Source organism: Phocoena phocoena, chromosome 2 (genome assembly GCF_963924675.1).
Source record: "Phocoena phocoena chromosome 2, mPhoPho1.1, whole genome shotgun sequence".
Lineage (NCBI taxonomy): Eukaryota > Metazoa > Chordata > Mammalia > Artiodactyla > Phocoenidae > Phocoena > Phocoena phocoena.
In genome coordinates, this window is record NC_089220.1 from 102,741,065 (window position 1) to 102,765,720 (window position 24,656).

The following is a 24,656-nucleotide window of genomic DNA, read 5'->3' on the forward strand; positions in this document are numbered from 1 at the left end:
TTATTTAAATTCATTAACCTTGCAAAAATACGATGCGCAACAAATCAGGACACAAGTTATTCCTAACAAGTCAGAGAAAAAGAAAATATTACATCTTCTTAGTAAATCAAGACCAACCTTAGTATTTCTTACAGGGACCACATCAACATCTTGCACACACAGTCTTCAGAACTGAATTTCTCTCACTGTAAAAGGAGAGCACTAGGCTATGCAACATTATCTGTCAACAGTGATAAAATGATCACAGTACATTAACTGTGTCTAAATGACAGCATGTGAATTTATGGTAAGAAAAATGTATTAATCTTTGAAACATATATCAAAGTGCATTAGTGTCTAACGAACTCTGAATTGTGTTCCATGTGCCCCAAGGGCTGTGCAAGTCAGTGCCCTGAACACCACAAATATTTACTAGCTAGTTTATGTAAATAAACTGTTTAAGGGACATAACTTCAGAAAATTCAAATACAAAAAGTGCAGTAGAGTAGCTAATTAACATTATTTTCCAAGTTCCTCCTTAGCTACACTGAATGTGAGAAAGCATAAAAATTTCAAAATGCAAATGTTTTAACCTCTTGTAGAATGTCTTATAAAATAGAATGAGACAGATATTATAATAATTCTTTAGTAACATGAAAGCATTAAACTTTGATTTTCTTCTGGTGTTTGATGTGTTATATTAAGTGCTTCATGTAAACTTTTCATAAAAGTAGTTCTCAAAACATAAGAAATTAAGTAGATCTATCATATATAGCTGCAACAAAGTAACAGTTCTGTTCAAATTTTAGTGTCACTCCTTGCTGGTCAACACATTATTTTCAATTACCATTGAGAATTTTAAAGGATCACATTACTGGGACTCACCACTGATATGATTCTAATTCATTCTGAATCTTGGGATGGGAAGAGGGGGATGAAAGACTCTCCAGGTAATTCTTCCTTACTATTAGAACATTGAGAATCTCCCACTTCTCTTACCAGCTGACCTTCTCATGCAAGTCTAAGTCCTTAACTCTTTCTCCCAGCAACTCAAATTACACAATCCCTGTTCCTACAAGATAAACTCTAATGGAATAGTTGGTCTAACTTTTAAGTACATTAATTCCTCTAGCTATCCCACCCTTCTGACATTTGTGATCCACTTCTCAAATAGCTATACAGGATGAGAAAAAATAGGCATGAAAACAAAACAGAATGTGGTAGCCATATCTACCTATTTTCAGTCTATTTCCTCCTCCTCCTGTAGGAGCAATGTTAGCAATTTTCCACATATCACATGGGGAAAAGGATGAAGCTACTGTCACCTTATATACAACTTTACCAATCTCATTAGGAAACTGGACATATCCTAATGCTAATTTTTAACTATCAATTGAAGAAATCTAAAAAGCCCCTTCTCCTTTAATTCAAACACTTTCAAATTCCCTGAGCAATCACGTAAAAACAGCCAGAGTAACACAGTCATTTAAAAGAAGACTCTCAAAAAAGCAGATTCCTTACCTTTTTAAATTCTGGAATTGCAGTTGAAGAAAGTCTAGCAACCTATATATACCTGTCAATCAGCAAATTTCAGTATTCAGTATAGTTACTAAAGAGTGATGTCCATTTTGGAACAATACATTAAATGTTTACCAGCTATGAATGTCAAAAGTAACGTAACCCTACACTTTAATTTGAGCATTGTAATTGCTGACCCTCCCTGTTTAAACTTGCTTTTGTATGAAGAGACAAAGCAGAGGAAAATATGAATTTTCATGGTAAGTATTACCAGCCTTTGCCCCCTTCACTCCACAGTCTTATTCACATATTCTGTATGTAGCCTGCAGGTTTTCCTGATTGATACAAGAAATGGTACCAACTGCTGCCATATACAGCACTCCCCTTAACAAGGACACATTCAGTGGAATCTTAGCTAACTCACTATCCCTTTATAGTTTTCTTTCTCTTACTTCCTTGTTTTGTTATCTTCCTTTCCAGGTCCTGCTAGGCCCTACTTGGAATCATATTTCTTTACACTCCCCCCACCTGCAGTTAAAGACTATTAAGCTTAAACTGTGGGATCAATAAAGTATCTTCCCTTGGTGCTAATAAGGAATATGACCAAGGAGAACACAATCAGATTAGTTTATAAAAGAAACTTTTGACTAAAAAGAGGCACTCAGAACCTAAACACAACAAAAAATAGTGGCATAAGCATCAAATTAAACAAGTTAGAACCATGATCCCAGCAGAAAGATAAAATAACACAATTATATGTACTTTCACCTCAATCACTAATGGAAAATTAAAACTGAATATGGGGAAAATGTCACATAGCTAGTAATTACAAATAACCAGTTTAATAAATGCTTTTCCTCTGACCTACTTGTTATGATCTTAAGTCTCACAGCTATGAAACATTACGGGGCATGTCCCTATACCAGATTTCATCAAGGTATAGGTTAGAACAGGTATTCTTTTAAATCTAGTGATTCACAGCACATCCCTTTGGTTATATCCCAAATGGTATCACTGTTCCCTCTAAATTTTAATGTTCTGATAGAATATAGGCTATCTCTACTTTAAAAAAATATGTAGGAAAATGCACCACTTTTGCAACGAGTTGTATCTATAATCAGGGACAATGCTTGGAAATGCGAAAGTCAATAAACAGTAACGTGTTGAAACTGAAGAACTGGGTATTTAATGTGGAGGAAAGCCACCTATTTAAAAAGCTCAGCCAGGTTTGACTGAGACACAAATTTATAGATGAAAGACTACTTTTACTGATGAAAGGTCACTTAAAGCACTCTACAAATATAGACTCTAATCACAATTAAATTCAATATGATCTTTTATTCGTAAATTCAGAAGGAATGCCTAAACTGTTACTGTTAATTTGCTTTTTGAACACAAAGTATTTCTAAGATCTGAGCAAGCAATAATGGTTTTAGCTTTATTGACTATAATGACATTAGTTCAGGATCTGCCTACAGCAGCTGGATCCAAGTGAAGTCAGGAGGCTGCTAAAGAAAGTCTCATCCTGGGAATCCTCCAGCATCTGCCATAATTGGACTTAGGTTACTGTGTCAAGTGTATGACTGAGGAGGACAAAAAGTAAAGGAAATTCTCTTTTGTAATAGAAAACTTTACACTAAAAACAGCAATGATAAAAGCCAGTCTAGGATAGAATAAATCCTAGAGGTTTAGCTCCTGCACTTCAATTTTAGTACTCTGTTGTAAATTACCTTATAAGAAGGGCTGGAGTGTGGTGTGACCCTTAAATCAGGCAGGTACTAAGTTTACCAAATGTATAAGCCACACAAGTATATGACACAGTATTAGACCAACCTGTTGTTTTTGAGTGATTTTGTGGGTAATTAAGTTCTATCTGGGGCATAAATACAATTTCAACGCAGAGTCAAGGTACTTACCAAATTAAACAAGGAGTTCATATGCTGACACCAAACGCAAAACACCATAATATGATGATGCTCTCAGACTTACAAAGTAACTTAATTTACAGTACTGTCAACGTAATTCAACAGAAAATGGGAAAACACACCTTATCTGACTGGGTCAAACACCTGATATGAAAGTATTTTGGTAAAGTGCCCACATTGAAAGTAGTTAAAAAAGCAGCCCCTATTTTCTAAAGAAAAGTAGTGACAGTGAATAACTCGTCACATTCTCTGAATATTACACTGCACTCACACAAATTCAGGAGAGTGATACCCTGGACACACAGCTTATTTCACATTAGTGAACAAACCTACAATTTTTATGAAGTTCTGGCTTTTGGCCAGAAGATAAAATGTCTGATATATACATATATACAAGCCCCAATTCTTAACCTCTTAAATTCTCTAATTCTAAAAATGGCTTTTTGACTTGTCTTTATGTTTAAAAAAAAAGTGTGCAATACACTTGTATTTGTGTCTGAATTAAGAAATAAATGTTAAGTGAGAAAAAAACTCAGAATGGTACTAATCTACTTAGATTATGTATATGACCTTTGGGTATTCATGAGAACCAGTTTAACTGTCCCTCACCTTATGAGCATATTTTCTAAGTGACCCAGGAAGTGTATTTAACCATTTAAAAAACAAATATTTTAACATGCACTTTACAAAATCATGGTCTTATTTACCTGCATATTCTTCCATAAGAAAGATATACATTAAAAAATACTGCTCAAAAACATAAAAATATATATTATCTCTTTCCTTTTCCATTTAGGCATATAAATATTTTACTGAAGAAAATGCATCATTTAATAAACAAATGCAAAAACTGCTTTATATAAAGTGTGGTTCTCTGCTATTTAGCAATATAAAATATAAAATGATTACAATATAATTAGCTAGTAAAGAGCTAAATTCAAGAGATCTGCAAACCAGTACAGCAGTGAACAGTCCCTTATACAAAAGTCCATTAAGAAAAAGTCAAGTCAGTTTTGTAACAGGTTACATAAAAATCAGGACCAATAAATGCATTATAAATGCAAAAAAGCACTGCTTCATCAGCACATTCTTCAGTGTTTGGACTAGATGCCAAACTTACTGTTCACTTTTCGGCTCATCTTGTTTTCCATTAAGCTCTTGATCAACTCTATTTAATGAAAAACAATATAGATAATAAGATATCAGCAAATGAACAATTCTCTTTCTAAAAATAATGGCTGATTTTACCATACATTATTATTCTGTTATAAACAAAGCTTTGCAAAGAAGCAGACATAGTAAAAGGGTTACCAAACATTTTCCCAACCAGGAAAGATAATTTTTAAAGGTAAGAGGACACTGGCAAGAATGTGATTACTGTTTTTTTTTAAAGATTGTATGATACTTTATATACAAACGCATATAAACTTTATTAAAAGTTCAAATCACAACAGGCATATTAAAATGTTGAACTGTAGCATGGCTGAGGCAGGGAGCTAAGTGATCTGAGTGGCAGGAAAAATAATTCCCTCAAAAATGATGTTGTTAACTGAAATATTTAAATGCCACTAATGCCATCAACTGATCAACTTTTAAGTTCAGTGGTAAAAGTACATATTTATGGATGCCATAATTATTCTCCAAAATTTATTGGTACACTTAGAATGTGAATACTTTTTATTTATCTTGATAGTAAGAAGCCACAGAATTTAATAATCAGAAGTATCTAGATGTAGATTAAAAATATGACTGGATCAGGAGTGGGATGCATAGAGATCACATCAAAATTTAGGCAAGTGGGGATTAGAAGAATTATGTAATTACCACACAAAAATTATAGACAACCCTTCACAGATAATGTACAACAATCTCTTACTATTATATTTGTATATTTATATTTGTAGTAGTTTGAATCAGATGGAGGAGAGTTTAAAACAACTTGGTATGATATATGAAGATACTTTTCACACTTGTTTCCATTACTACAATCACCTGAACATTAGTGAGTCAGACCTAAAAGCCTTGGCCTGTGTGGTAAAGCCAGATTAACAACATTTTAAAATATTTTTTATATTGGTAACAAAAATCTGAAAGGTACATATTCTTGATAAGGCATGCAAAACACATCAATCTTTTCAACATGTGAAATATCGGTATGAACTAATTTCATAATCACTTTATTTTTAAACTCTGTTCAAATATTTTAACAATCAACATCTACCTGGCTACACTTGCACTGAGTTATTTGAAACAAACATCTAAAACATTTAAAACTGCTATATTTCAGCACACTCAGTTTTGAATCCTTATCACCAGTACTCATAGAAATTTCACCTTGGGTAATAAGCTCCCCCATGCAGTTTCTGTTAACTTGGTTTTAAAAACATGCCCTTCTATTTTTAAAACTTGAGTGTTACCCTTTTCAAGCTGACAAGGATTTATTATTTTTCAAGGCTAAAGAAACTCTGTACAAAAACTCAGAAGTGCCTAAAAGATATATGTAATGATTCTATTTAAGATTAAATGAAACGAAAATTTTTTAAAAATCAAGATAAAATAATATTGGTAGGTTTCAAACAATACATTTAAATAAAAAGTACAATTCTACTTTTTTTCTGATGCCTAAGTTACTTAACTAAGAATTTTGTAAAAAGGCACAACATAGCAGATTTCATCAACAAAGGCAATTCATTTTGAAATCCATGAAGCAGCTGGCTTCAAAATACCCTACAATTATAGACTACATTTTAAACTTCAGCCTCGTCTGGCAAATTCACACCAATGTCTTGAGAGGAACGAGAAATTAGCAAGATTTAAAATCACTGTCCTTATCTCTATCTTAAAATGTTTAGCTGTAAAGTGTCACATAGAAATGTAAAGCTATGACTCTATCACATGGTCAACTGAATTCTTGCTCATCAACAGAGCCAAAATGTGTTCGAAGTTAAGAATATTCCAGCTCCAGTTCCTTACAATGGTCCAAATGATAACTACATACAGATCTCTCACCTCAACTCTTATGAGACTGTATCAATCTGTTTTGCTAATTTAGTTGTTAATATTTTAAAAATCCATTAACAAGTTAGATCTAAATCCTGTAATTTTCTAAATTACTATATAAAATGGTAACTATTTTATACACTTGCCTTTCATCTTCTATGCAAAGATATTAACAGATGACAGTTTGTTATGCTCAAAGCAGAAGTATTCAAAATTAAATTAAAGATGGAAAGCAGAGTGTTTAACTATTAAATGGTACATTGAACTTTTAGGTATTTTATCACATGTAGAATTTGACTAGTTAGCAGGCCATTTAAGCATACAAGAAAATCAATGTTGGTTAGCCAAAGAACATGTGCATTGCAAATATAATCATCAACCCCAGGGGGAAAAACTGATACATTAAAAAAGTGCACAAATATTTCAAAAGCGCAAGTTAGAGATTTAAAGTATGGTGAAACTGATAAGGTATTATAAATAATTGGTTTTCCAAATAGTATTCTTAGGAATTTACTGTCAGTATTTATACCAAAAGCAGGGAGGAGGAGGTGTGGTCTTTATTTTGTAACTGGCATTATTATGGTGTTAAAACAGAGTGAATCCAAGCCATACTCAGCATCAGGAACTTTGGATTCACTCTACATTTGAATCCTGGGGTATATTTATATTTACAAATGCTATTATCTTTGTTTACGAGCTAACCAACCAATAAGGAAGAGTTAGTCTGTGCAATGCAAATGGACTAGTCTAGATGCAACCCAGTCAAGGTGTGCATATACCTTTTCTGTTTCTTTTTAAACTTTTCTTCTTCATACCTTGGTAGGGAAGAGTTATTTTAGTAAACATACATGTTATGAAGATGAACAAAAACTCAAAAAAAGGCACTAAAAATAAACTCAAAAGTTTGCAGGCAAACCCAAAAATATTTAACATACTGCACAGGAAGTCAGAACTGACTTAAGAAATGTGGTTTTGACACATTCAACAGACTAAAACATCACATTAATAGAACAAAGAAACATTTTTCTATATTATAGCACTATGATACTCAAGTATTTATGTTAACAGTCTTCTACCAATTCCTTTTAGAAGTTAGATAAGTGAATTTGGTAAACAGAACAAACTCCAGCCACTGGAAAGTATTAAGATTAGACAGATATAAATATTTTACTTCCCTAATAATATTATTTGATGCCGTGACAAGCTTACTCAAATTTGGAGACCAGCATGTTCAAGTCTGGAGAATGTTCCTTAGTACTAACCAATCAAGAGACCATCTCTTAAGACTGTAACTATCTTTAAAAATATAAATGAACCAAACCAGAAACAATTCCTCCTACTCAACTGATAGCCTAAAGAAAATGGTGACTTATGGGGAAAGTGTTGGAAAGTGTCTTCTTCCCCCTTTTGTTATATAAACAAGAGCAGTTATAAAATAATTATAATATATGAAGGGAGAAAGAATGAGTACTGAAATATTTACCTCTTGCACATCAAAATATAAAGATCCAATACAATTAAAGAAATGAAACAAAACATACTGTTTTATGCATTCTGGTATTCCAACATATTCCATGGGGACAAGTTCCGCTAGTTCTGCCAAATTAAAGACGTATCTAATTTTTTGGCTGAATTTTGAGCTATGGAAAGAAATAAAGATAATTACCTTAATATTTCTGACCAACAGAACGGACAAGAAATTCATACAAGGAGTCTGTGGGGGTTTCTTTAAGAGTCAATAGTTCTCAGAAAATTACCTAATAAATGGTCTTGTAACAGCCAGAAGTGTTCTGATAAACCAAGAGGGATGTACAATAATGAGAGACTTTAGGTTTTTCCGTAACCTGGAGTTTAAAAGAAAAAGAAAAACTTATAAGTTCTACAAATTCTAATGCTAGAAGAAAAGCTAGGATATCAGTAAGTATGTGCAAATCTATACAAAAAATTGAAAAAATCCTCATTCAAGAGCTGTCATTTGGATATGATATTCCTAAAGACAACAAAAGATAACAAACAAAAGGAAATGCACTCCTGAATTCCAATGGTCCTTCCCACTGCCACAAAATGAACTCTACTTCATTTGCCTAAATTTATGTTCACAGTGTAGCCTGTTATTAAATGTCTCCTAATATACATTCACTTGTCTTCAAGACTGTCAACCAGGGGTAGAAGCCAATACTGAATATAAAAGTAAGCTCTTTTCATTTTTCAGGATGGAGGGGAAACTGTTATTAATTTCTTCAACACCATGAAAGGCACTGGGCAGGCAGAAAGGTGAGAGGAGAGATCACCACAGGAACAGGCAACATGAATCAGATCTAATGTATTCTTATGGAGTCTAAAATTTTGATTAAAAGTTAAAAGCATTATTCTAGGGCTTCCCAGGTGGCGCAGTGGTTGAGAGTCCGCCTGCTGATGCAGGGGACACGGGTTCATGCCCTGGTCCGGGAAAATCCCACATGCCGCAGAGCGGCTGGGCCCGTGAGCCATGGCCGCTGAGCCTGCGCGTCCAGAGCCTGTGCTCCGCAACGGGAGAGGCCGCAACAGTGAGAGGCCCGCGTACCACAAAAAAAAATAAATTAATTAAAAAAAAGGATTATCCTAGACAACTTAAAATGATGAAATAAAAACTGCTGTTTTTATCATCATATTTCACACTTACAGTGATGACTAAGTATTAAAAAAAAAAAAAAATCACAAGAACCAGCCAATGTCATGTTCAGGTATGAAGAGAAACCTGTTACTGGATCTGAGTTGATTAAACCTAGTTTGAATTAGCTGTGGTCAAATCAAACCAAATAGAGGATCAAAATTCCTTTCATTAGCATGGATGACTAACTCCCAAGAGTACATTTCTAGAACTCATTCCAAAGAAAGATTACAGCTAAATAAGCATCTTAACTAACAAAATATACTAAGCACTATAAATGAGGCAAAATCCAGAATGTAATAAAATAGGAAATGTACTAAATTCTCTATCCTTTCCCAAAATGTAAATTATAGGAAAATGTTTGATGTGGTACAAACGAGAAATAAAGAGCTATTTTATAAGTTTGAAAATAGAAACTTGTTATGAAATTAATAAATGTAATTTCTGAAGAAATACATGGTGACTTCAAGTGGCAACAGAAATAAAATTTAATCTAATAAGGACATAATAAACATTATTCAGACTAGCTTTCCACTTGCATTTACAATACCTTCTATCAATTTGTTGATAGCATTTCCTGAGCCATCCCAGACTGGGCATTTTTCTTCGAGTTGTTGCACCATTTAAATAAACGATCATGTAGTTTTCTGCTACTAACAGCTCCAAAGTGCCAATAACATACCTGTAAAAATAAAGTCTTAGAAACATTGCTATGCAGAACCAAACCAGGTTATCCAAATAACACAATTCCCTTCCCTCCCCTTCAGTGAGAGCAAAAATTTAAAACAGCATTAGTTGGTACTATGGTTATTTAAAGAAAAAAAGTTCTTTTCTTTTAGAAATACATCTTAAAATGTTTATAAATGATATGATGTCTGGGATTTGCTTCAAAATTATGCCATGGGGAGGTATTTGTGGGAATAAAGTATAAACTGATAATTGTGGAACTGGGTGATTGTTGTTACACAAAGATTTAATATACTTTTCTCTGCCTTTGTATATGTTTGAAATTTTCCCCAACAAAGCACTTAATGTGTCCTCAAGTGTAAAATGAAGTTGGAACACATAATCTGTAATATCTCTTCCAGTTTTAAAATGACAATTCTTCTGTTGAGTTGGAAAATGGATAGTTTTTATAATGCCAAGGGACAGACGTAAGGAATTAGAACTAGGATTATTTATATTGAGTTGGCCAAAAAGTTCCCTCAGGTTTTTCTGTAACATCTTACGGAAAAACCCGAATGAACTTTTTGGCCAAGGCAATAATTTCTACCCAGCTAAATAAAGTTCTCTTCCTTAAACTGGAGATCTAATGTACTCAATTCTGTCCAAACATTTTTGTGATGATCTACTTACTTGAAGAGATTGTCCATCAGGTATCTATAGTTAGGTTGACCACTTTCAGGCATAAAACAGACAGCAAACACAACAATGGCATTTAATCCATCCCCATAATATCCTGAAAAAGACACCAGCATGATTATACTCTGAAGATGTTTCAGGGGATATCATTTATGGTTGATAAATTATAGTGGTGCATGTTCCACACATTTCTGAATCAAAAAGTATGGTTTTTTTTGTTCTGACCCTGTATAGTCTTACAGAGCTCTTTAAATCCTCTTTTCTCAAAAAGAGAACAATAAAATTTAAAGAGGAAAGAGTGGGCATAAAAACCAGAAACCCACTTAAATTAGCATACTCAGAAAGCTGCCTTATTTTAGCAAGTAGATAGATAATAATCCAACCAGATACAACATCTGCAATAAAACATTCTTATGCAACTTCTGCTTAAAGTAGTTGCTCTTTAAAAAATAGTTTTACATTCGATGATGTCTAGCATTTTGTAGCTTTTAGGGTATTAAAAAGAAAAGATTATGTCTGACCTAAGTCTAAGTGAAGAAAAAGAGCACTAAAATATATGTTTTAATTACAATCTCTAAAATATAAATGTTTTAATTCTCATATAGATATTAAGCTGTAACCAGCAACAAATACTTCTGCTTTAATTTTCATTCCTATTGTTTACAAACATGCACTAAAAAGGAACATTTCAAGTACATTAGAATATTCACTACCTTTCTTAATCCCTTAGTCACAAAACACCTTGTGGTAACTCAATAGGATAAAATGGCCCTAATTATGTTCTCCTAAAAAAATAAAGTGCTATTTCTCAAAAATATTAGGTTTAAACAATGAGGCAGGTCTCACAACTTGCTTCCAATGAACTAGATGAATTAATACATGTCTGTGGACTTCGTGATCCATATTATCCTGTTTTCTTCACTGAGTAAGACTAAATTAGGCAGAATAATGTAACTGCAAATATTCAAGAGATCTGCTTTCAGATGAATGAAGACTACAGAAATAAACAGAATGCATTTGGCAGAGAGTAAATTAAGCAGAAACGACTATGTGAAAAAACCAATCTGCTTGACCTATGTGGCCCCCTGTCCTGAATTAGGAGGATTTCAGGTAGTATGACATGCTCTATAGAGTTGTAGTTTGACTACCACTAACATTCTGGTGCTATTTACACAGTGACTATGTAAACTTCTACATACAAGACAGTCAGACTGATAGATGTTATAACCGCACTTCATAGCTTTTCCTATTTGACTTGTAAATTTCTTAAGGAACAAAGCCTTATTTTTATATATTCCATAAATATGCAAAGTGGGTGTTCCAAAAAAAAAAATGTGGAATGAACTAACTGTCTACTTTGTGGTAAAGCTAAATGATTTGTTCAGGGTTTTTAGGCAAATTAAGATTCATATTTTAAAGGGCCAGGTTGTATTTATAAGCGCAAAAGAGTATAACAACGTTCACAGGGGACTTCCCTGGTGGTGCAGTGGTTAAGAATCCGTCTGCCAATGCAGGGGACACGGGTTTGATCCCTGGTCCTGGAAGATCCCACATGCTGCAGAGCAACTAAGCCCGTGCGCCACAACTACTGAGCCTGCGCTCTAGAGCCCGCGAGCCGCAACTACTGAAGCCCCCGTGCCAAGAGCCCGTGCTCCACAACAAGAGAAGCCACCACAGCGAAAAGCCTGTGCACTGTAACGAAGAGTAGCCCCCACTCGCTGCAACTAGAGAAAGCCTGCGCACAGCAACGAAAGAAACCTGTGTGCAACCCAACACAGCTCCCCGACCCCCCGCCAAAAACGAATGGCAAAGCCAAAAAAAAAAAGTGTTCACAGCAGTTTTAATCATAATAGCTCAAACTGGAAAATAACTCACAAGGCCATCAAAATAGTGATGGATAAGCAAACCGGCAGTAACAAGGAATGAACTATGGATACATGCAACAACATGGATAAATGTCAAAATCATTATGCTGAGTGAAAGTAGACAGAGTGTAAACTATGATTCCAGTTACATGAAATTCTTTAACAAGCAAAACTAATCACGGGGTAGGCATGAGAATAGTGGTTATTGGAGAGAGGGTATTCATTGAGAGGGAGAACCAGAGAATTTTCTGGGGCAATGAAAATGTTCTGTCTGTCTGGGGGTGTAGATTTTAAGTGTATATACTTTATATGGGCATTCATCAAAATTCAGTGAACTGTACACTTAAGATTAGAGCATTTCTTGTGAAGTAAGTCAGACAGAAGAATGACAAATACTGTATGTCACTTGTATCTGAAATCTAAAAGAGCTGAACTCACAGAAACCGAGACTAAAATGGTGGTTACCAGGGGCTGGGGTTAAAGGGGAGATGTTGATCAAAGTAAAAACTTCGAGTTAGAAGATGAATAATTTCTGGGGATTAATGTACCACATAGTGACTATAGTTAACAATACTGAATTATGTACTTGAAAGTTGCTAAAAGAGTAGACTAGACCTTAAATGTTCCCAACACAAAAAAGAAATGGTAATTATGTGATGTGATACAGGTGTTAGCAAATGCTATGGTAGCAATCACTCGCAGTATATAATGTATCAAGGACTTTCCTGATGGTCCACTGGTTAAGAATACGCCTTCCAGGGACTTCCCTGGTGGTCCAGTGGTAAAGAATCCGCCTTACAATTCAGGGGACTCGGGTTTGATCCCTGGTCAGTGAACTAGGATCCCACATGCTGCAGGCCAATCCGCGTGCCTCAACTAGAGAGTCTGCGTGCCGCAAACTACAGAGCCCATGTGCTCTGGAACCTGCGCGCCACAACTACAGAGCCCAGGCGCCCTGGAGCCTGCTCACCACAACTAGAGAAGAGAAAACCTGCACGCCACTGCTAGAGAGAAGCCCACGCACTGCAACGAATGATCCCACATGCCACAACTAAGACCCAACGCAGCCAAAAATAAACAAAATAAATAATACAACTTTTTTAAAAAAAAAGAAAGAAAAAGAAAAAAGAGAATCCACCTTCCAATGCAGGGGACGCATTTTCGATCCCTGGTTGGGGAATTAAGATCCCACATGCCGTGGGGCAACTAAGCCTGCGCGCTCTAAAGCCCACATGCCACAACTGAGCCCGAGGGCCACAACTAAAGGGAAGCCCACGTTGCAACGAAAGAGCCCACGTGCTGCAACAAAAGATCCCACGTGCCACAAGTAAGACCTGAGGTAGCCAAATAACTAAATAAATATTAAAATTAAAAGAAAAAATATATATAACGTATCAAATCAACATATTTTACACCTCAAACTTACACACTTTGTCAGTTTTATCTCAATGAAGGTGGAAAAAAAAGGAATATACAAATGCTACAAAAAAAGGATTAGAGTAGTTCACTGTATATAAATTATAAATGGAGAAAAAAGGGAGAAAGTCCCAGTTTAGGGGTGTCTAGGGATAAGGGTGGAAGGAGACAGTTTTCACCGTACACTCTTACACCTTTTGAACTTACTGTATGCACATGTTAACAATTTTTAAATGTTGGCTTTAGCCTTTTACTTCAAACCTGTTACATTTCTAAAAGAACATGATGTTTATTATGCTTTCAAAATTATGTAATACCTCAAAGGAGAGATTCTCTTAAGCATTCAGATTTCTGATATTGTATTAAAAAATCTAAAAAAACTTTGGTAACCGTTACCTCCATGGCTAATAACTTTTTTATAGGGTTCAATTGCTTTCATATCAACCCTGTGGTCCTGTTCTCCAATTCTGAACATACGCCAGCGTCGTCCATCTTCTTTTTCCTCTGCTGCTGTATATTCAGTAATTGAGCCTTTCCTAATAACTTCAGTAGTCTTGGGTTTTGGAAGATCATCTGTCAAAATAAAAGGTTTTTGAATCACAGATTGTTATTTATAAAATAAAAATCAAATTACATGTTAACCACTTTACTATTGAATTAGATTGTTCAGAGAATTTTTTTATTATACCTTCTGTGGAATTTTATTTATTTTTTAACTTTTTATTTTATATTGAAGTATAGTTGATTAACAATGTTGCGATAGTTTCAGGTGTACAGCAAAGTGATTCTTTTCCCATTTAGGTTGTTACATAATACTGAGCAAAGTTCCCTGTGTGTGGAATTTTAAATATTTCTTCTGTAATAGAGGAAAAGGCTTATTCTTGATATAAGGCCATTTTGTTTTTTGGAAATCATGGTTCTTTAACTTTTTTTGAATCGCTTAATTCAGAAAGGACCTAATTGCAGTACAACGTACATCCACAAATTCAGAAACGATAATTCACACAGCCATCAAAATCTTAGTACACTGGCCCTACAATGCCTTTCCAGATTCTATTTACAACACTGTCCTTGACAGACAGTTACCACTATAGGTTACTTAAAGCTCTGGGAGCCAATGTTTTTTGTTGTTGAGCACATAAATTATTCCCCAAACATTATAATACCAGATAGAAAGTGGTTAACGAGTCAATGATTATTTCTCATTTGATCAGTCTTATAAAGCAGAAAATTACTGATAATATTCTGAAGTGTACATGCAAAAGTCTATTTTAAATTGACATTAGTCAAAGCACAAGCACCAATGATTAGGTATAATTTACATTTTAAGATTGCACTTTAGCTGATTTTTAATGAAGCAATGATTTTCGAAATTTTAGTATCATAGTCCTTACCAAAAGATGGGGGAAGGGGAAACCTACTGTATGTTAGTTGTTTGTTTCCAAGACAAAGCTGTTAACGGAAAATATCCTTCCAGGAAATGACTACAGCAGCATTAAAGAAAGAAGAGACAAAACACATAGGCAGAAAACTATTTCAGTATCTTTATAAAATATTGCTTATTACCGGATTGCATATTGAACGAGTGAAACAGGGAAGAAAAAAGGAACAGAAGATAACAGCACATTAAGGATCTTACTCTTTACTGCAGATAACATACCTAGTGATAAACACTGCTTTGAAATAAAAATCACTTTAAAGATGAACTAAACATATATAAATTATTAACAACTATAAAGACACTGTAGACAGCAATTATCTAATTAAAGAAAGCATGCAAAGCAAAACACATGCCAATTCCTTTCAATTCCAAATAACTAATGATAAAGAATATAAGGCTGGAGGCTAGGAGAACACATTAATTCAAGGTAGTTGTTTACAAAGTGCAGCACTATCAGGCAAACCTATTTTTAAAAAAAAACACCCTCAAAAAAAACCCACTCCCTTCAGAACTCCCTCTCTGCAAAGTCTTAACTACTTTTAGCACATTCCCTAAAGCATAAGTTTCTTCAAAGCTTTTCTTCTTAGTTATCTACTGAATAAAAGAACATGCCATAATTATCAAGCAATATCGGGAGCTACATGGAAAAACATAAGTTTACAGCATTGGGCAATTAAGAAAAAAATAAAGCCACATGTGTAATCTACTATAAACGGTTTTGAAAGCCATCATATTCAGTGTTTAGCCGAATTTCATATCTTTGCAACAAATATATGAACTTTAGAAAGTGTAACATTTCAACAAAATCCCTTAGCTGGTTTCATGATCAAGTTTTAAGTTTTTCCAATTATCCTAATATGAAAATGCTACTATGTATGTATATAAACACGAACATTCATTAATAAAAGTCAGGTAAAAATAATGAAACACTTACCTTCCCACTCAAATTCATTACTGTCCTCCGATGGTGTATCTAAGTCATCTAAGTCAATCTCCCCACTTTCACCCAAATCATCTGACCACACAGAGCCATCACTAGGATCCAGGGTTAGGCTAATGTCAGGAGCCATTAGTTTCTTTCTCACTTTATTGCCATTAACTTCTAGTGAGCCTGAAATGGGTTAAAAAAAAAAAAAAAAAGTGAAAGATATATTTAGAAAAAATGCTTAGATGTATAAACTGAATAAGAGAAAAACTTTAATCACTTTATTCTTGAGAAAATAACATTAATTAAACACAATTCCAAAGCACTTATTTACAAACTTTGGATTTTGATCACTATTGCTTCTGTATCACAGCAAGATGACACATCCCAGCAAGGATATGCCTTTTTAAATAACAGCAGCAGACCTCATAGTCACCTTTTACTATTAAAAACAATCTCCTCTCACCCCTTTATGGTTGAAATTTCTAAAACCCAAAGGTATGTTTCTGAAAAGTATTCCACAGCAATCCAAAAACGCTTTCCTAAACATTCAAATTACCCTCTGGCACCCTATGATGTAATAAAAACTGAGTATATTTTTTATCTTGACAAAGAAATGTGTTCAAAAAATAGCACAGTTAGTCTATTGCTAAGTGTCAAGTTCTTACCAGGCTGACTCTCTGGTCCAGTTACAGCTAATATATCTGCTTCAATACTATCATCTTCCGGTAAAGGTCTAGAACACACAGACACAATTTTTAACCCAGAAATTAAAAAAAATTTTTTTTGAAGTTCAAAGATCTATTAAAATAGCTTATAGAAACAATTATGTGGAAAACTGAATAAACCAATGTTTCTTAAGGTTTACTAATTTATAAACCACTGTCAAAGAAAATTTTCAGACTGTCTGAATTGACTTACATATTTACATAAGCAACACATAAAAGTAGATATATATTCCTTATGTAACTGCTCTTAAATACAACTACAAAACAAATTAAGAAATCATTAATCTACAGAACAAATATATTTCAAATGCATGAATTTAATGCGATGCATGATACAATGTATAATGAAGCTGAATTGTCACTCACAATGGGGATATGGTAATGATGATTACATATTTTGAGCTCTGCATTTCTTTATTACTATTATCATGCTATGCTATGCAATGACTCAGTACTCTCACCAGCTGTCCATATTCCAAATGCTAAGGAACCTTCTTATGCACTGGGATGGTCTTCTGACCAAGATGGCATGGAAGCATCACTTAAATATAAAGTCTGCCTTTGCTCTTTTTCTGTTAACCCAACTGGTGCCAATACAATTGTAAACACAAATGCAAATGTGTCAAGGTAGCTCGCCAGATAACCTAGAAAGCTCTTCCTTGTTTACTTAACAAGCTTTTTCTCAAAATAAAAGCATACAACTTACCAATTCCTATAGACTTCTAAAGACCACCTTCCCCTAGAAACCCCTCGGACTCTATTACCAGCATTAAATGAATACTTTGCAACACTGGGTTTCTTTAAGAAGCCTGATATTCATTTAGTAAGTCAGCAATCCCCAACCTTTTCTGCACCAGGGACCGGTTTCGTGGAAGACAATTCTTCCACAGACAGAGGGGCAGTGGGGGGATGGTTCAGGCGGGAATGCGAGTGATGGAGCGGCACTGAAGCGGCAGATGAAGCTTCACTCACTCGCCCTCCGCTCACCTCCTGCTGTGTGGCCGGGTTCCTAACAGGCCACAGACCGGTAGTGGTCCATGGCCTGGGGGTTGGCGACCCCTGTAGTAAGTGACATCTCAATAAAGAAACTGTGAAGTTTTGTTTACTTGTTTTCATTTAAAAGCATTGCTCACATTGGAAAATCTTCATCTTGCCATTCTTCCTTAAGCTCAACACCTTCCATCCTCAGCCTGGACTCAATGTCAACTACAAGCTCCCGATAATCCAGAGAGCCAAGGTCCTGTAAAAAACGAAAAAAAATTTTATAGGCTTATTTTTCACTTTATCTGCTGAAAAGATGCAATAATCTTATACCTTAGTTCATACTTCCATCCTGATCATGAAATAAATTTAGTTGGTTGCAACTACAACTTTTTTCCCCCAAGAATTAGAACAGGAAACAGAGTGTATATATTCCAGTAATTACTGTTTGTAATAAGGGTATTGTGCAGTGAAGTACCTGCTTTCATTTGCATATATGCATGTGTGCCCCAGGACACGATTTAAAATTTATTAGGTACTGTAAATTATGTAAAAGCAATTTGCGGGATGGGGGGCACAAATAATAAAAGTAAATAAATATATGCTCTATTCTACACCCATAATTAAATTTTCTGTCGTTTGGAGAGAGGTTAATTCTAGAAATTGAACACTAGGTAAATAGCATTTACACTCGCTTGATTCAGCAGAGTCCAAGTGGTGTGCTGTCTCTTATATTACTTCTCTATAGTTCCAATGACATAACTCCTGAGCCACTTAAAGAAGGCTATTCAGTACCTGTCCAGTAAATGAATTATGCTACGTTCTGATTTGCTTCATATCTGTAACAAGCTTTTCTCATGTAGTTTAGCATGAGTTTTCAGACACTGAATTTGGTGAATGTTTCTTTTCACGCAACTCCATGTTTTAACTTAGTTTCAGTTTTTCCAAGAAAGGATATGAGTGTTACTATCCTTAGTTTATAAAATGAAGGATCTAGAGTTTGGTATGGTTGATGGAATAAGAAATACAGGTTTAAGTATATTATTTAAGAAGTCATTAAGATCAACTGGTTAACAGTGCAACAAAAATCGTGGCAACTTTAGGGGGCAAGAGGTATAAACGGAATATTTAGTTCACTTACATTAGAGTAAGTCAATAGATGTCTAAAGTTATCTTTTAAAAAAGAAGTAAAACATAGATGTCTTAAGAGATAGAAAGTATTACTAGTTATCACTAGCAGTTTTAAAACAAAGTTAAAAGTGGTTGACACCAGTGGAAGAAGAAATAAGGTGGGAGGGGGAGAAGATGCTATTCATGGTAAATCCTTCTAAATTATTTAACTTTAAAACCATGTATGTATAACTTGTGGTCATATTTTATGGTTGCCTTATCTGCTGTGTCATTACAACATTCAAAAGATACACAAAGTTGTACCAAAAAACCATTATGTTCCAGAACAACAACAAGAACAAAATTACATTGGAAATTTTCTAAAGTGTTAGATTTCACATAATAAACTACATTCATATCTCTGCCAAGACTGGGAGGCTCTTTTCCCAGTTTGAATTCTTACTTATGCTCAAGAGATTTCAAACATTCTCAAAAGGTCTTGCAAATAGAAAAAAGCAAATGCTGTCTTTTCTTCACCAACATGTTTGCTGGGAAAAGTCAGTTAATTTATACATAGTAGAAGTAAGGCATTTTTAATTCTCCGGGAAAAACTGAGCCAGGCAAGTTTGAGAAATGAATGGAAAACACACTTAAAATATAATAATCTTGACTTATTTAGCAGTTTCTCTGTTTCTGATACATAACCTATAAAGTAATCTGACACACCTTCAAGGACCACTTCATAGACTGTTCTCTGACAGCAACTCTTCCTCTCTGTAGAGAGGAAAACAAACAAAAAAGGGATACCTACTTTAACAAATAATTTTCTATTTAGAACACAGAATTATTAGAAAAGACCCCCAAATTATGATCAATAAAACCCAAATACTTAATATTTATTACTCTAGAATTCATGTTCAAGTGAGAGTGCAGCATTCTATTACTTAAGGTTGAAAACTGAGTCTATTCCAACTTCTATAACTTTTTTTCTTTTTTGGCTGCATTGGGTCTTCATTCCTGCGCACTGGCTCTCTCCAGTTGCAGCAAGCGGGGGCTACTCTTCGTTGAGGTGTGCAGGCTTCTCATTGCAGTGCCTTTTCTTGTTGCAGAGCACGGCCTTCAGGAGTTGTGGCTCACGGGCTCTAGGGTGCAGGCTCAGTACTTGCGGCACACGGGCTTGGTTACTCCGCGGCATGTGGGATCTTCCCAGACCAGGGACCGAACCCATGTCCCCTGCACTGGCAGGCGGATTCTTAACCACTGTGCCACCAGGGAAGTCCCTCAACTTTTAAATTCATTACACTTCTCAGTGTTTTTTCAAATCTTTGATACTCACTATGAAGTGAATTAATGTTTTTTCCTAGATTTAATAATCAGAGCTTTCATTATTTAGTTTCACATTTTTACTGGGTGTTGGAAAAATAATAGGATGTTCTGAGTGTTTTTTTCAAATATCCCACATACTCAGAAAAACATTTAATATTTCAAAAATATAAGCGGTGACTGGAAGTTGCTACCACTATACTCCCAGCATCTAGCACAGTGTCCGGCACAGAATGGGTCTTTAAACATTAGTTAAATTTAAAAATAAACATTTAATTGTAAGGTTTAACACTGAATAGTAACCATTTGTTTTGCTCAACCTGTTACGTTTTTTTTCCTAATTAAACTACATAAATAGTCTTCCTGTTAAGTTTTACCCCTCAAAAAGAGTAGTGAAAATATCTGGGGCAACCTACACACAAGCAGTGTCTATTTCCGTTGGTAAAATTATTCCTTGTTTGTAAGAGAAAATCCATACCTTGTGAAATTCTAAAAGATAAACCATGTCTTTTAGCTGCTTTACCACTTGAACAAGTCAACCACATGAAAATACTTCTCTAGACACAGGCAGCCAGAGTCTGTTAGCTCATTTAGCTGATTCATTCAACTTTTACTTTAATATCATTGAGTCATGTGATGTTAATACACCCCGGCATATGGACATGGATATTTAGTTTGGGCATAATTAATTAAGCTAGTTAAACGAAACCTAGGAGGAGAGAGAAATACAGATTCACTCTTAACCATTTCATCACAAATTTTAGGGGAAAAGTACACTAGGTAAACGACAGAGAGGACTGTTCTTAGAAGCACAGCAGCTGTAAGAACAGGAAACAAGACAGGAGCAATATAAGCACAACTACTCTGAAGGAAATCAGGATACTGCTGATTCACAAGTTAATCGTGGCTGTTTCCCGTTTTTTGTTCATTGATTTGGTAAGTCAGAATGGGGAAGTAATACTTTAAGATGCCAACTGTTAAAATAACCAAATGCAAGAGGAATACCCTGATTTCTCAACAAATGTGTGGTAGTGGTGGTACATCATTACTTATGCCAGTTAGCAGTGGAGGTCACAGAGACAAATTCAAAAACAGTAGCTGACCTCAGTGAGGTGTGGTGGTAAATTCAACCAAGATGAAAACGGGGATTTCCCCATGCAGCCTAACAATATAAGCAAAAATTAAATATTAAGATCATATTTAGAACTGCCTGAATTATAACTTACAATTTTACATGACAACTTTACTATTATGTAGTTTAACCTAGATGCTGGAATAGGTGCTAATAACCAACATGTATGCTGAAATCAATCTGGCAAAAGGAAATGCTTAGGCAAGGCTTTCACATCCCCATTTAAAGGAAAGGGCTTCATTCTAAATATTTATGTTCACTTTTTCCTGTGAAGCTGGCAATGCTGGTAGCACTACAAGAAAATACTTTAGGCCCAGCCTACGTGTTTAGGAAGGTCACCAAAACACCTGTAAAAATCCTATATGCTTGTCATTGTTTCCTTGAGAGCAGAGTCATGCAGGTTTTTAAAAATGAAATGACACGAAGATATCATATCGCCTCACACCTTAAGACGGCTATTATCAAAAAGACCAGAAATAACAAACGTTAGCGAGGATGAGGAGAAAAGGGAATCCTTGATGGGAATGTAAACTGGTGCAGCCACTACACAAAACAGTAAGGAGGTTCCTCAAAAAATTAAAAACAGAACTCCCATATGATCCAGCAATTCCACTTTTGAGTATTTATCGGAAGAAAATGAAAACGTTAACTGGAAAAGATATCTGTACCCTCACATTCACAGCAGCATTATTTACAATAACCAACATATGCAAGTAACCTAAGTGTCCATCGATGAATAAACACACACACACACACACACACACACACGCACACAAAGGAATATTATTCAGCTATTTAAAAAAAAACTCTGCCATTTGCAACAACACGTATGGACCCTGAGGGCATTATGCTAAGTAACATAAGTCAGACAGAGAAAGATGAACACCATATGATCTCACTTATGTGTAAAATCTTAAAAAAAAAAAAACCAAAAAACAGAAAAAAACCCAAACCCCCCGAAACCAAGCTCATAGATACAGAGAACATACTGGTGGTTGCCAGAGGTCGTGGGGTGGGAGGTGGGTGAAACGGATGAAGGGGGTCAAAAGGTACAAACTTCCAGCTATAAAATAAGTCTGTCCTGGAAATATAATGTACAGCATAGTGACTATAGTTAATAAAACTGTATTAGATATATGCAACCTGCTAAGAGAGTAAATATTAAAAGTCCTCATCACAAGAAAAAAAATTTGTAACTAAGTGTGGATGTTAAGTAGACATATTGTGGTGATCATTTTGCAATATATTCAAATATCGAATCATGATGTTGTACACCTGAAACTAAAAAGTCATGTCAATTATATATCTCAATTAAATGTGACACCCTATCAGAAATGCTAACACAAAATTCAAGAGAAATTACAATAGTGCTGTTTCTCAAAATTGTGACGATAAAGCACAGGGTAATTATGCCAACTATACAAGGTACATTATATTATCAGTATGCAGAACGTACTGGAAATGCTCTGAGACCTTTAAGAAGATTAAAGTCTAAAAACTGATCTGTAACACTTTGCTGTGGAGTTACAAATACTGGATGTAACATAAAATTATAACTTTGGAATATTATTATCATCACATTATACTAGCACTCTGCTTTATAGGATGCAAACTTCACATGGCATCTTTTGATCCACTATCAGCCAAGGTTAAATTATCGGATCTGGCTATATATATACTTCCTTTCTTAGATGCCTTTCTCCACCACTGCTCCTTCTACGAGCATTACACCAGGAGAAGGAAGAGAACTACTTTCCCAAAGAGGGCTTTTCCCCTTTACTAACCACTTGTACATCCATCATCTCATGCATTCCACCCAAAAACTTTGTGCCGTATAAAACACTGATGTTATTACCCCCATTTTATCTTATATATGAGGCAAATAACACTACATTCTGGTTTCCAGATTAGACCTAGACTGTTTCTAATACAGCACACCGTCTCCAGTTCGCTGGCAACTTTCTACAGAATAAGCCTGCAATGCCAGATATGGCTACACTTAGCTTCAAAGGTCCTGTAATGCCTAAAGACTACAATAGCACGGACTTATGATGATCTAGTTCAAGCCCCATGTTTGCAGAAGTGGACCTGTCATACTTCCCGTCTAAACCCAACAATATTAGGCTGCAATAGAGGAGATCATAAAAATCAAAAAGATTGTGTGGAGAAAATGTAAAATGATAAGAACTAAGGAGAAGATATGCAAAATCATAAGAAAATAGTCTGTAGGGTAACTAGACACGGTAACTTCAGTTATAATTTTGAGGAAACAACACCCATTTACAAATGGCAGAAATCCTTATATAATTTTAGAGAAAAAATACGTTTAATTTTAAAAATTAAGTAAGCATTGGGAGAAATAGCCTGATTTTTTTTAAAAGGGCGAAAAAAAAAAAACCCCACCAAAACACAATCACACTTCATTAAACTAACTATATGCAAGGCGCTACGACTACCTAGATGACAAAAGCCGTGGTCTCAAAGAGCTGCCCAGAACAGGGAAGACCAAGGGGGTTTCAAAGCAATGTAACAGACTCCAATACATTTCTGATTTAATAGAAGTTGCTCTAGTAGATCTCCAATGGCATCAAAAAACTCAAACCACTTTTGCCAGGTACGGAAGTAAAAGGCAGTGTCTGAATCCACGCAGGAATTGGGCTTTTCACCTATCAAGGTCCATTAAAGCCCTGATTACGGATGCCGCTTCCGTGTCTATATTCCCGGAGGATGTGGAGCACATTAGACGTCCAAGTTTCTTTGTTCTGCACCAGGACCAACGCTGGTGACAAACAAGGGACCAACGTGCCCCCAGAGCGGGGAATGTGCAGAGGGGCAGAGAAGAGAGCACCACCCCTACAAACGGAAAAGGGGTGGGAGAAGGGGGGACGCAAGGGTGGCAAAAAGCAATCAGAAGACTGGCCAAGGGCGGGGGCCTAAGCGGGGCGGGGATCCGGGAAGCGCCTCCGGGCAGTTTCCGCGGCGCCTCCTACAGCGGATACCGCTCTGGGCTTCCCTTGTCGGGCGGTCCGGGATACGTGCCCCTCGGACGTCCCCCCGGTCCACCCCAGGACTGTTCCCAGCTCAGACCCGCCGTGCCCAGCCTTCCCGAGTCTCACTGACCCCGGAGGAACCCTTGGCCTCCTCGTCTTCTTCGCCCCTCCAGGCCGGCGACGCAGGGCTGACGGCCAGGTCGCAGAAGGTAGCGCCGAGCGGAGCCCGCTCCCCTCCGACGGTGAGACCCGGGCCCAGTCCCTCAGCCACAGCGGCAACAGCCGACCCGGATGCAGAGAGCGGCTCCGGA

The 24,656-nt window shown here is 35.8% G+C and overlaps 1 protein-coding gene across 5 annotated transcripts; it reads right to left on the minus strand.

Annotated features, from left to right (window-relative positions):
- Positions 1 to 4,109: 4,109 nt before the first annotated feature.
- BNIP2 (BCL2 interacting protein 2) lies at positions 4,110 to 24,656 on the minus strand. Of its 5 annotated transcripts, none has more exons than XM_065871212.1 (10): positions 24,476 to 24,656; positions 17,943 to 18,049; positions 16,750 to 16,817; positions 16,091 to 16,267; positions 14,112 to 14,288; positions 10,429 to 10,531; positions 9,623 to 9,754; positions 8,180 to 8,266; positions 7,964 to 8,062; positions 4,110 to 4,590 (listed from the first exon to the last, which is right to left on the minus strand). In XM_065871212.1, the coding sequence occupies exons 2-10, from the start codon at positions 17,990 to 17,992 to the stop codon at positions 4,539 to 4,541; spliced, it is 945 nt and encodes a 314-aa protein (XP_065727284.1). In that variant the 5' UTR covers positions 17,993 to 18,049; positions 24,476 to 24,656; the 3' UTR covers positions 4,110 to 4,538. The 5 variants fall into 5 exon arrangements, with proteins under 5 accessions (XP_065727284.1, XP_065727283.1, XP_065727285.1 ...); XM_065871211.1 differs by lacking the exon at positions 24,476 to 24,656 and adding an exon at positions 7,202 to 7,237 and having other exon boundaries at positions 4,539 to 4,590; positions 17,943 to 17,992; XM_065871213.1 differs by lacking the exons at positions 9,623 to 9,754; positions 24,476 to 24,656 and adding an exon at positions 7,202 to 7,237 and having other exon boundaries at positions 4,539 to 4,590; positions 17,943 to 17,992.

Coding starts and splice junctions, on each gene's coding strand:
- BNIP2 (XM_065871211.1), bottom strand. CDS start 17,992: ATGGAAGGTGTTGAGCTTAAGGAAGAATGGCAAGATGAAGATTTTCCA. Junction 8,267..9,622: donor TATCAACAAATTGATAGAAG/GTATTGTAAATG, acceptor TTTAAACTCCAG/GTTACGGAAAAACCTAAAGT. Junction 7,238..7,963: donor ATACCAGAATGCATAAAACA/GTATGTTTTGTT, acceptor TTCCCTACCAAG/GTATGAAGAAGAAAAGTTTA.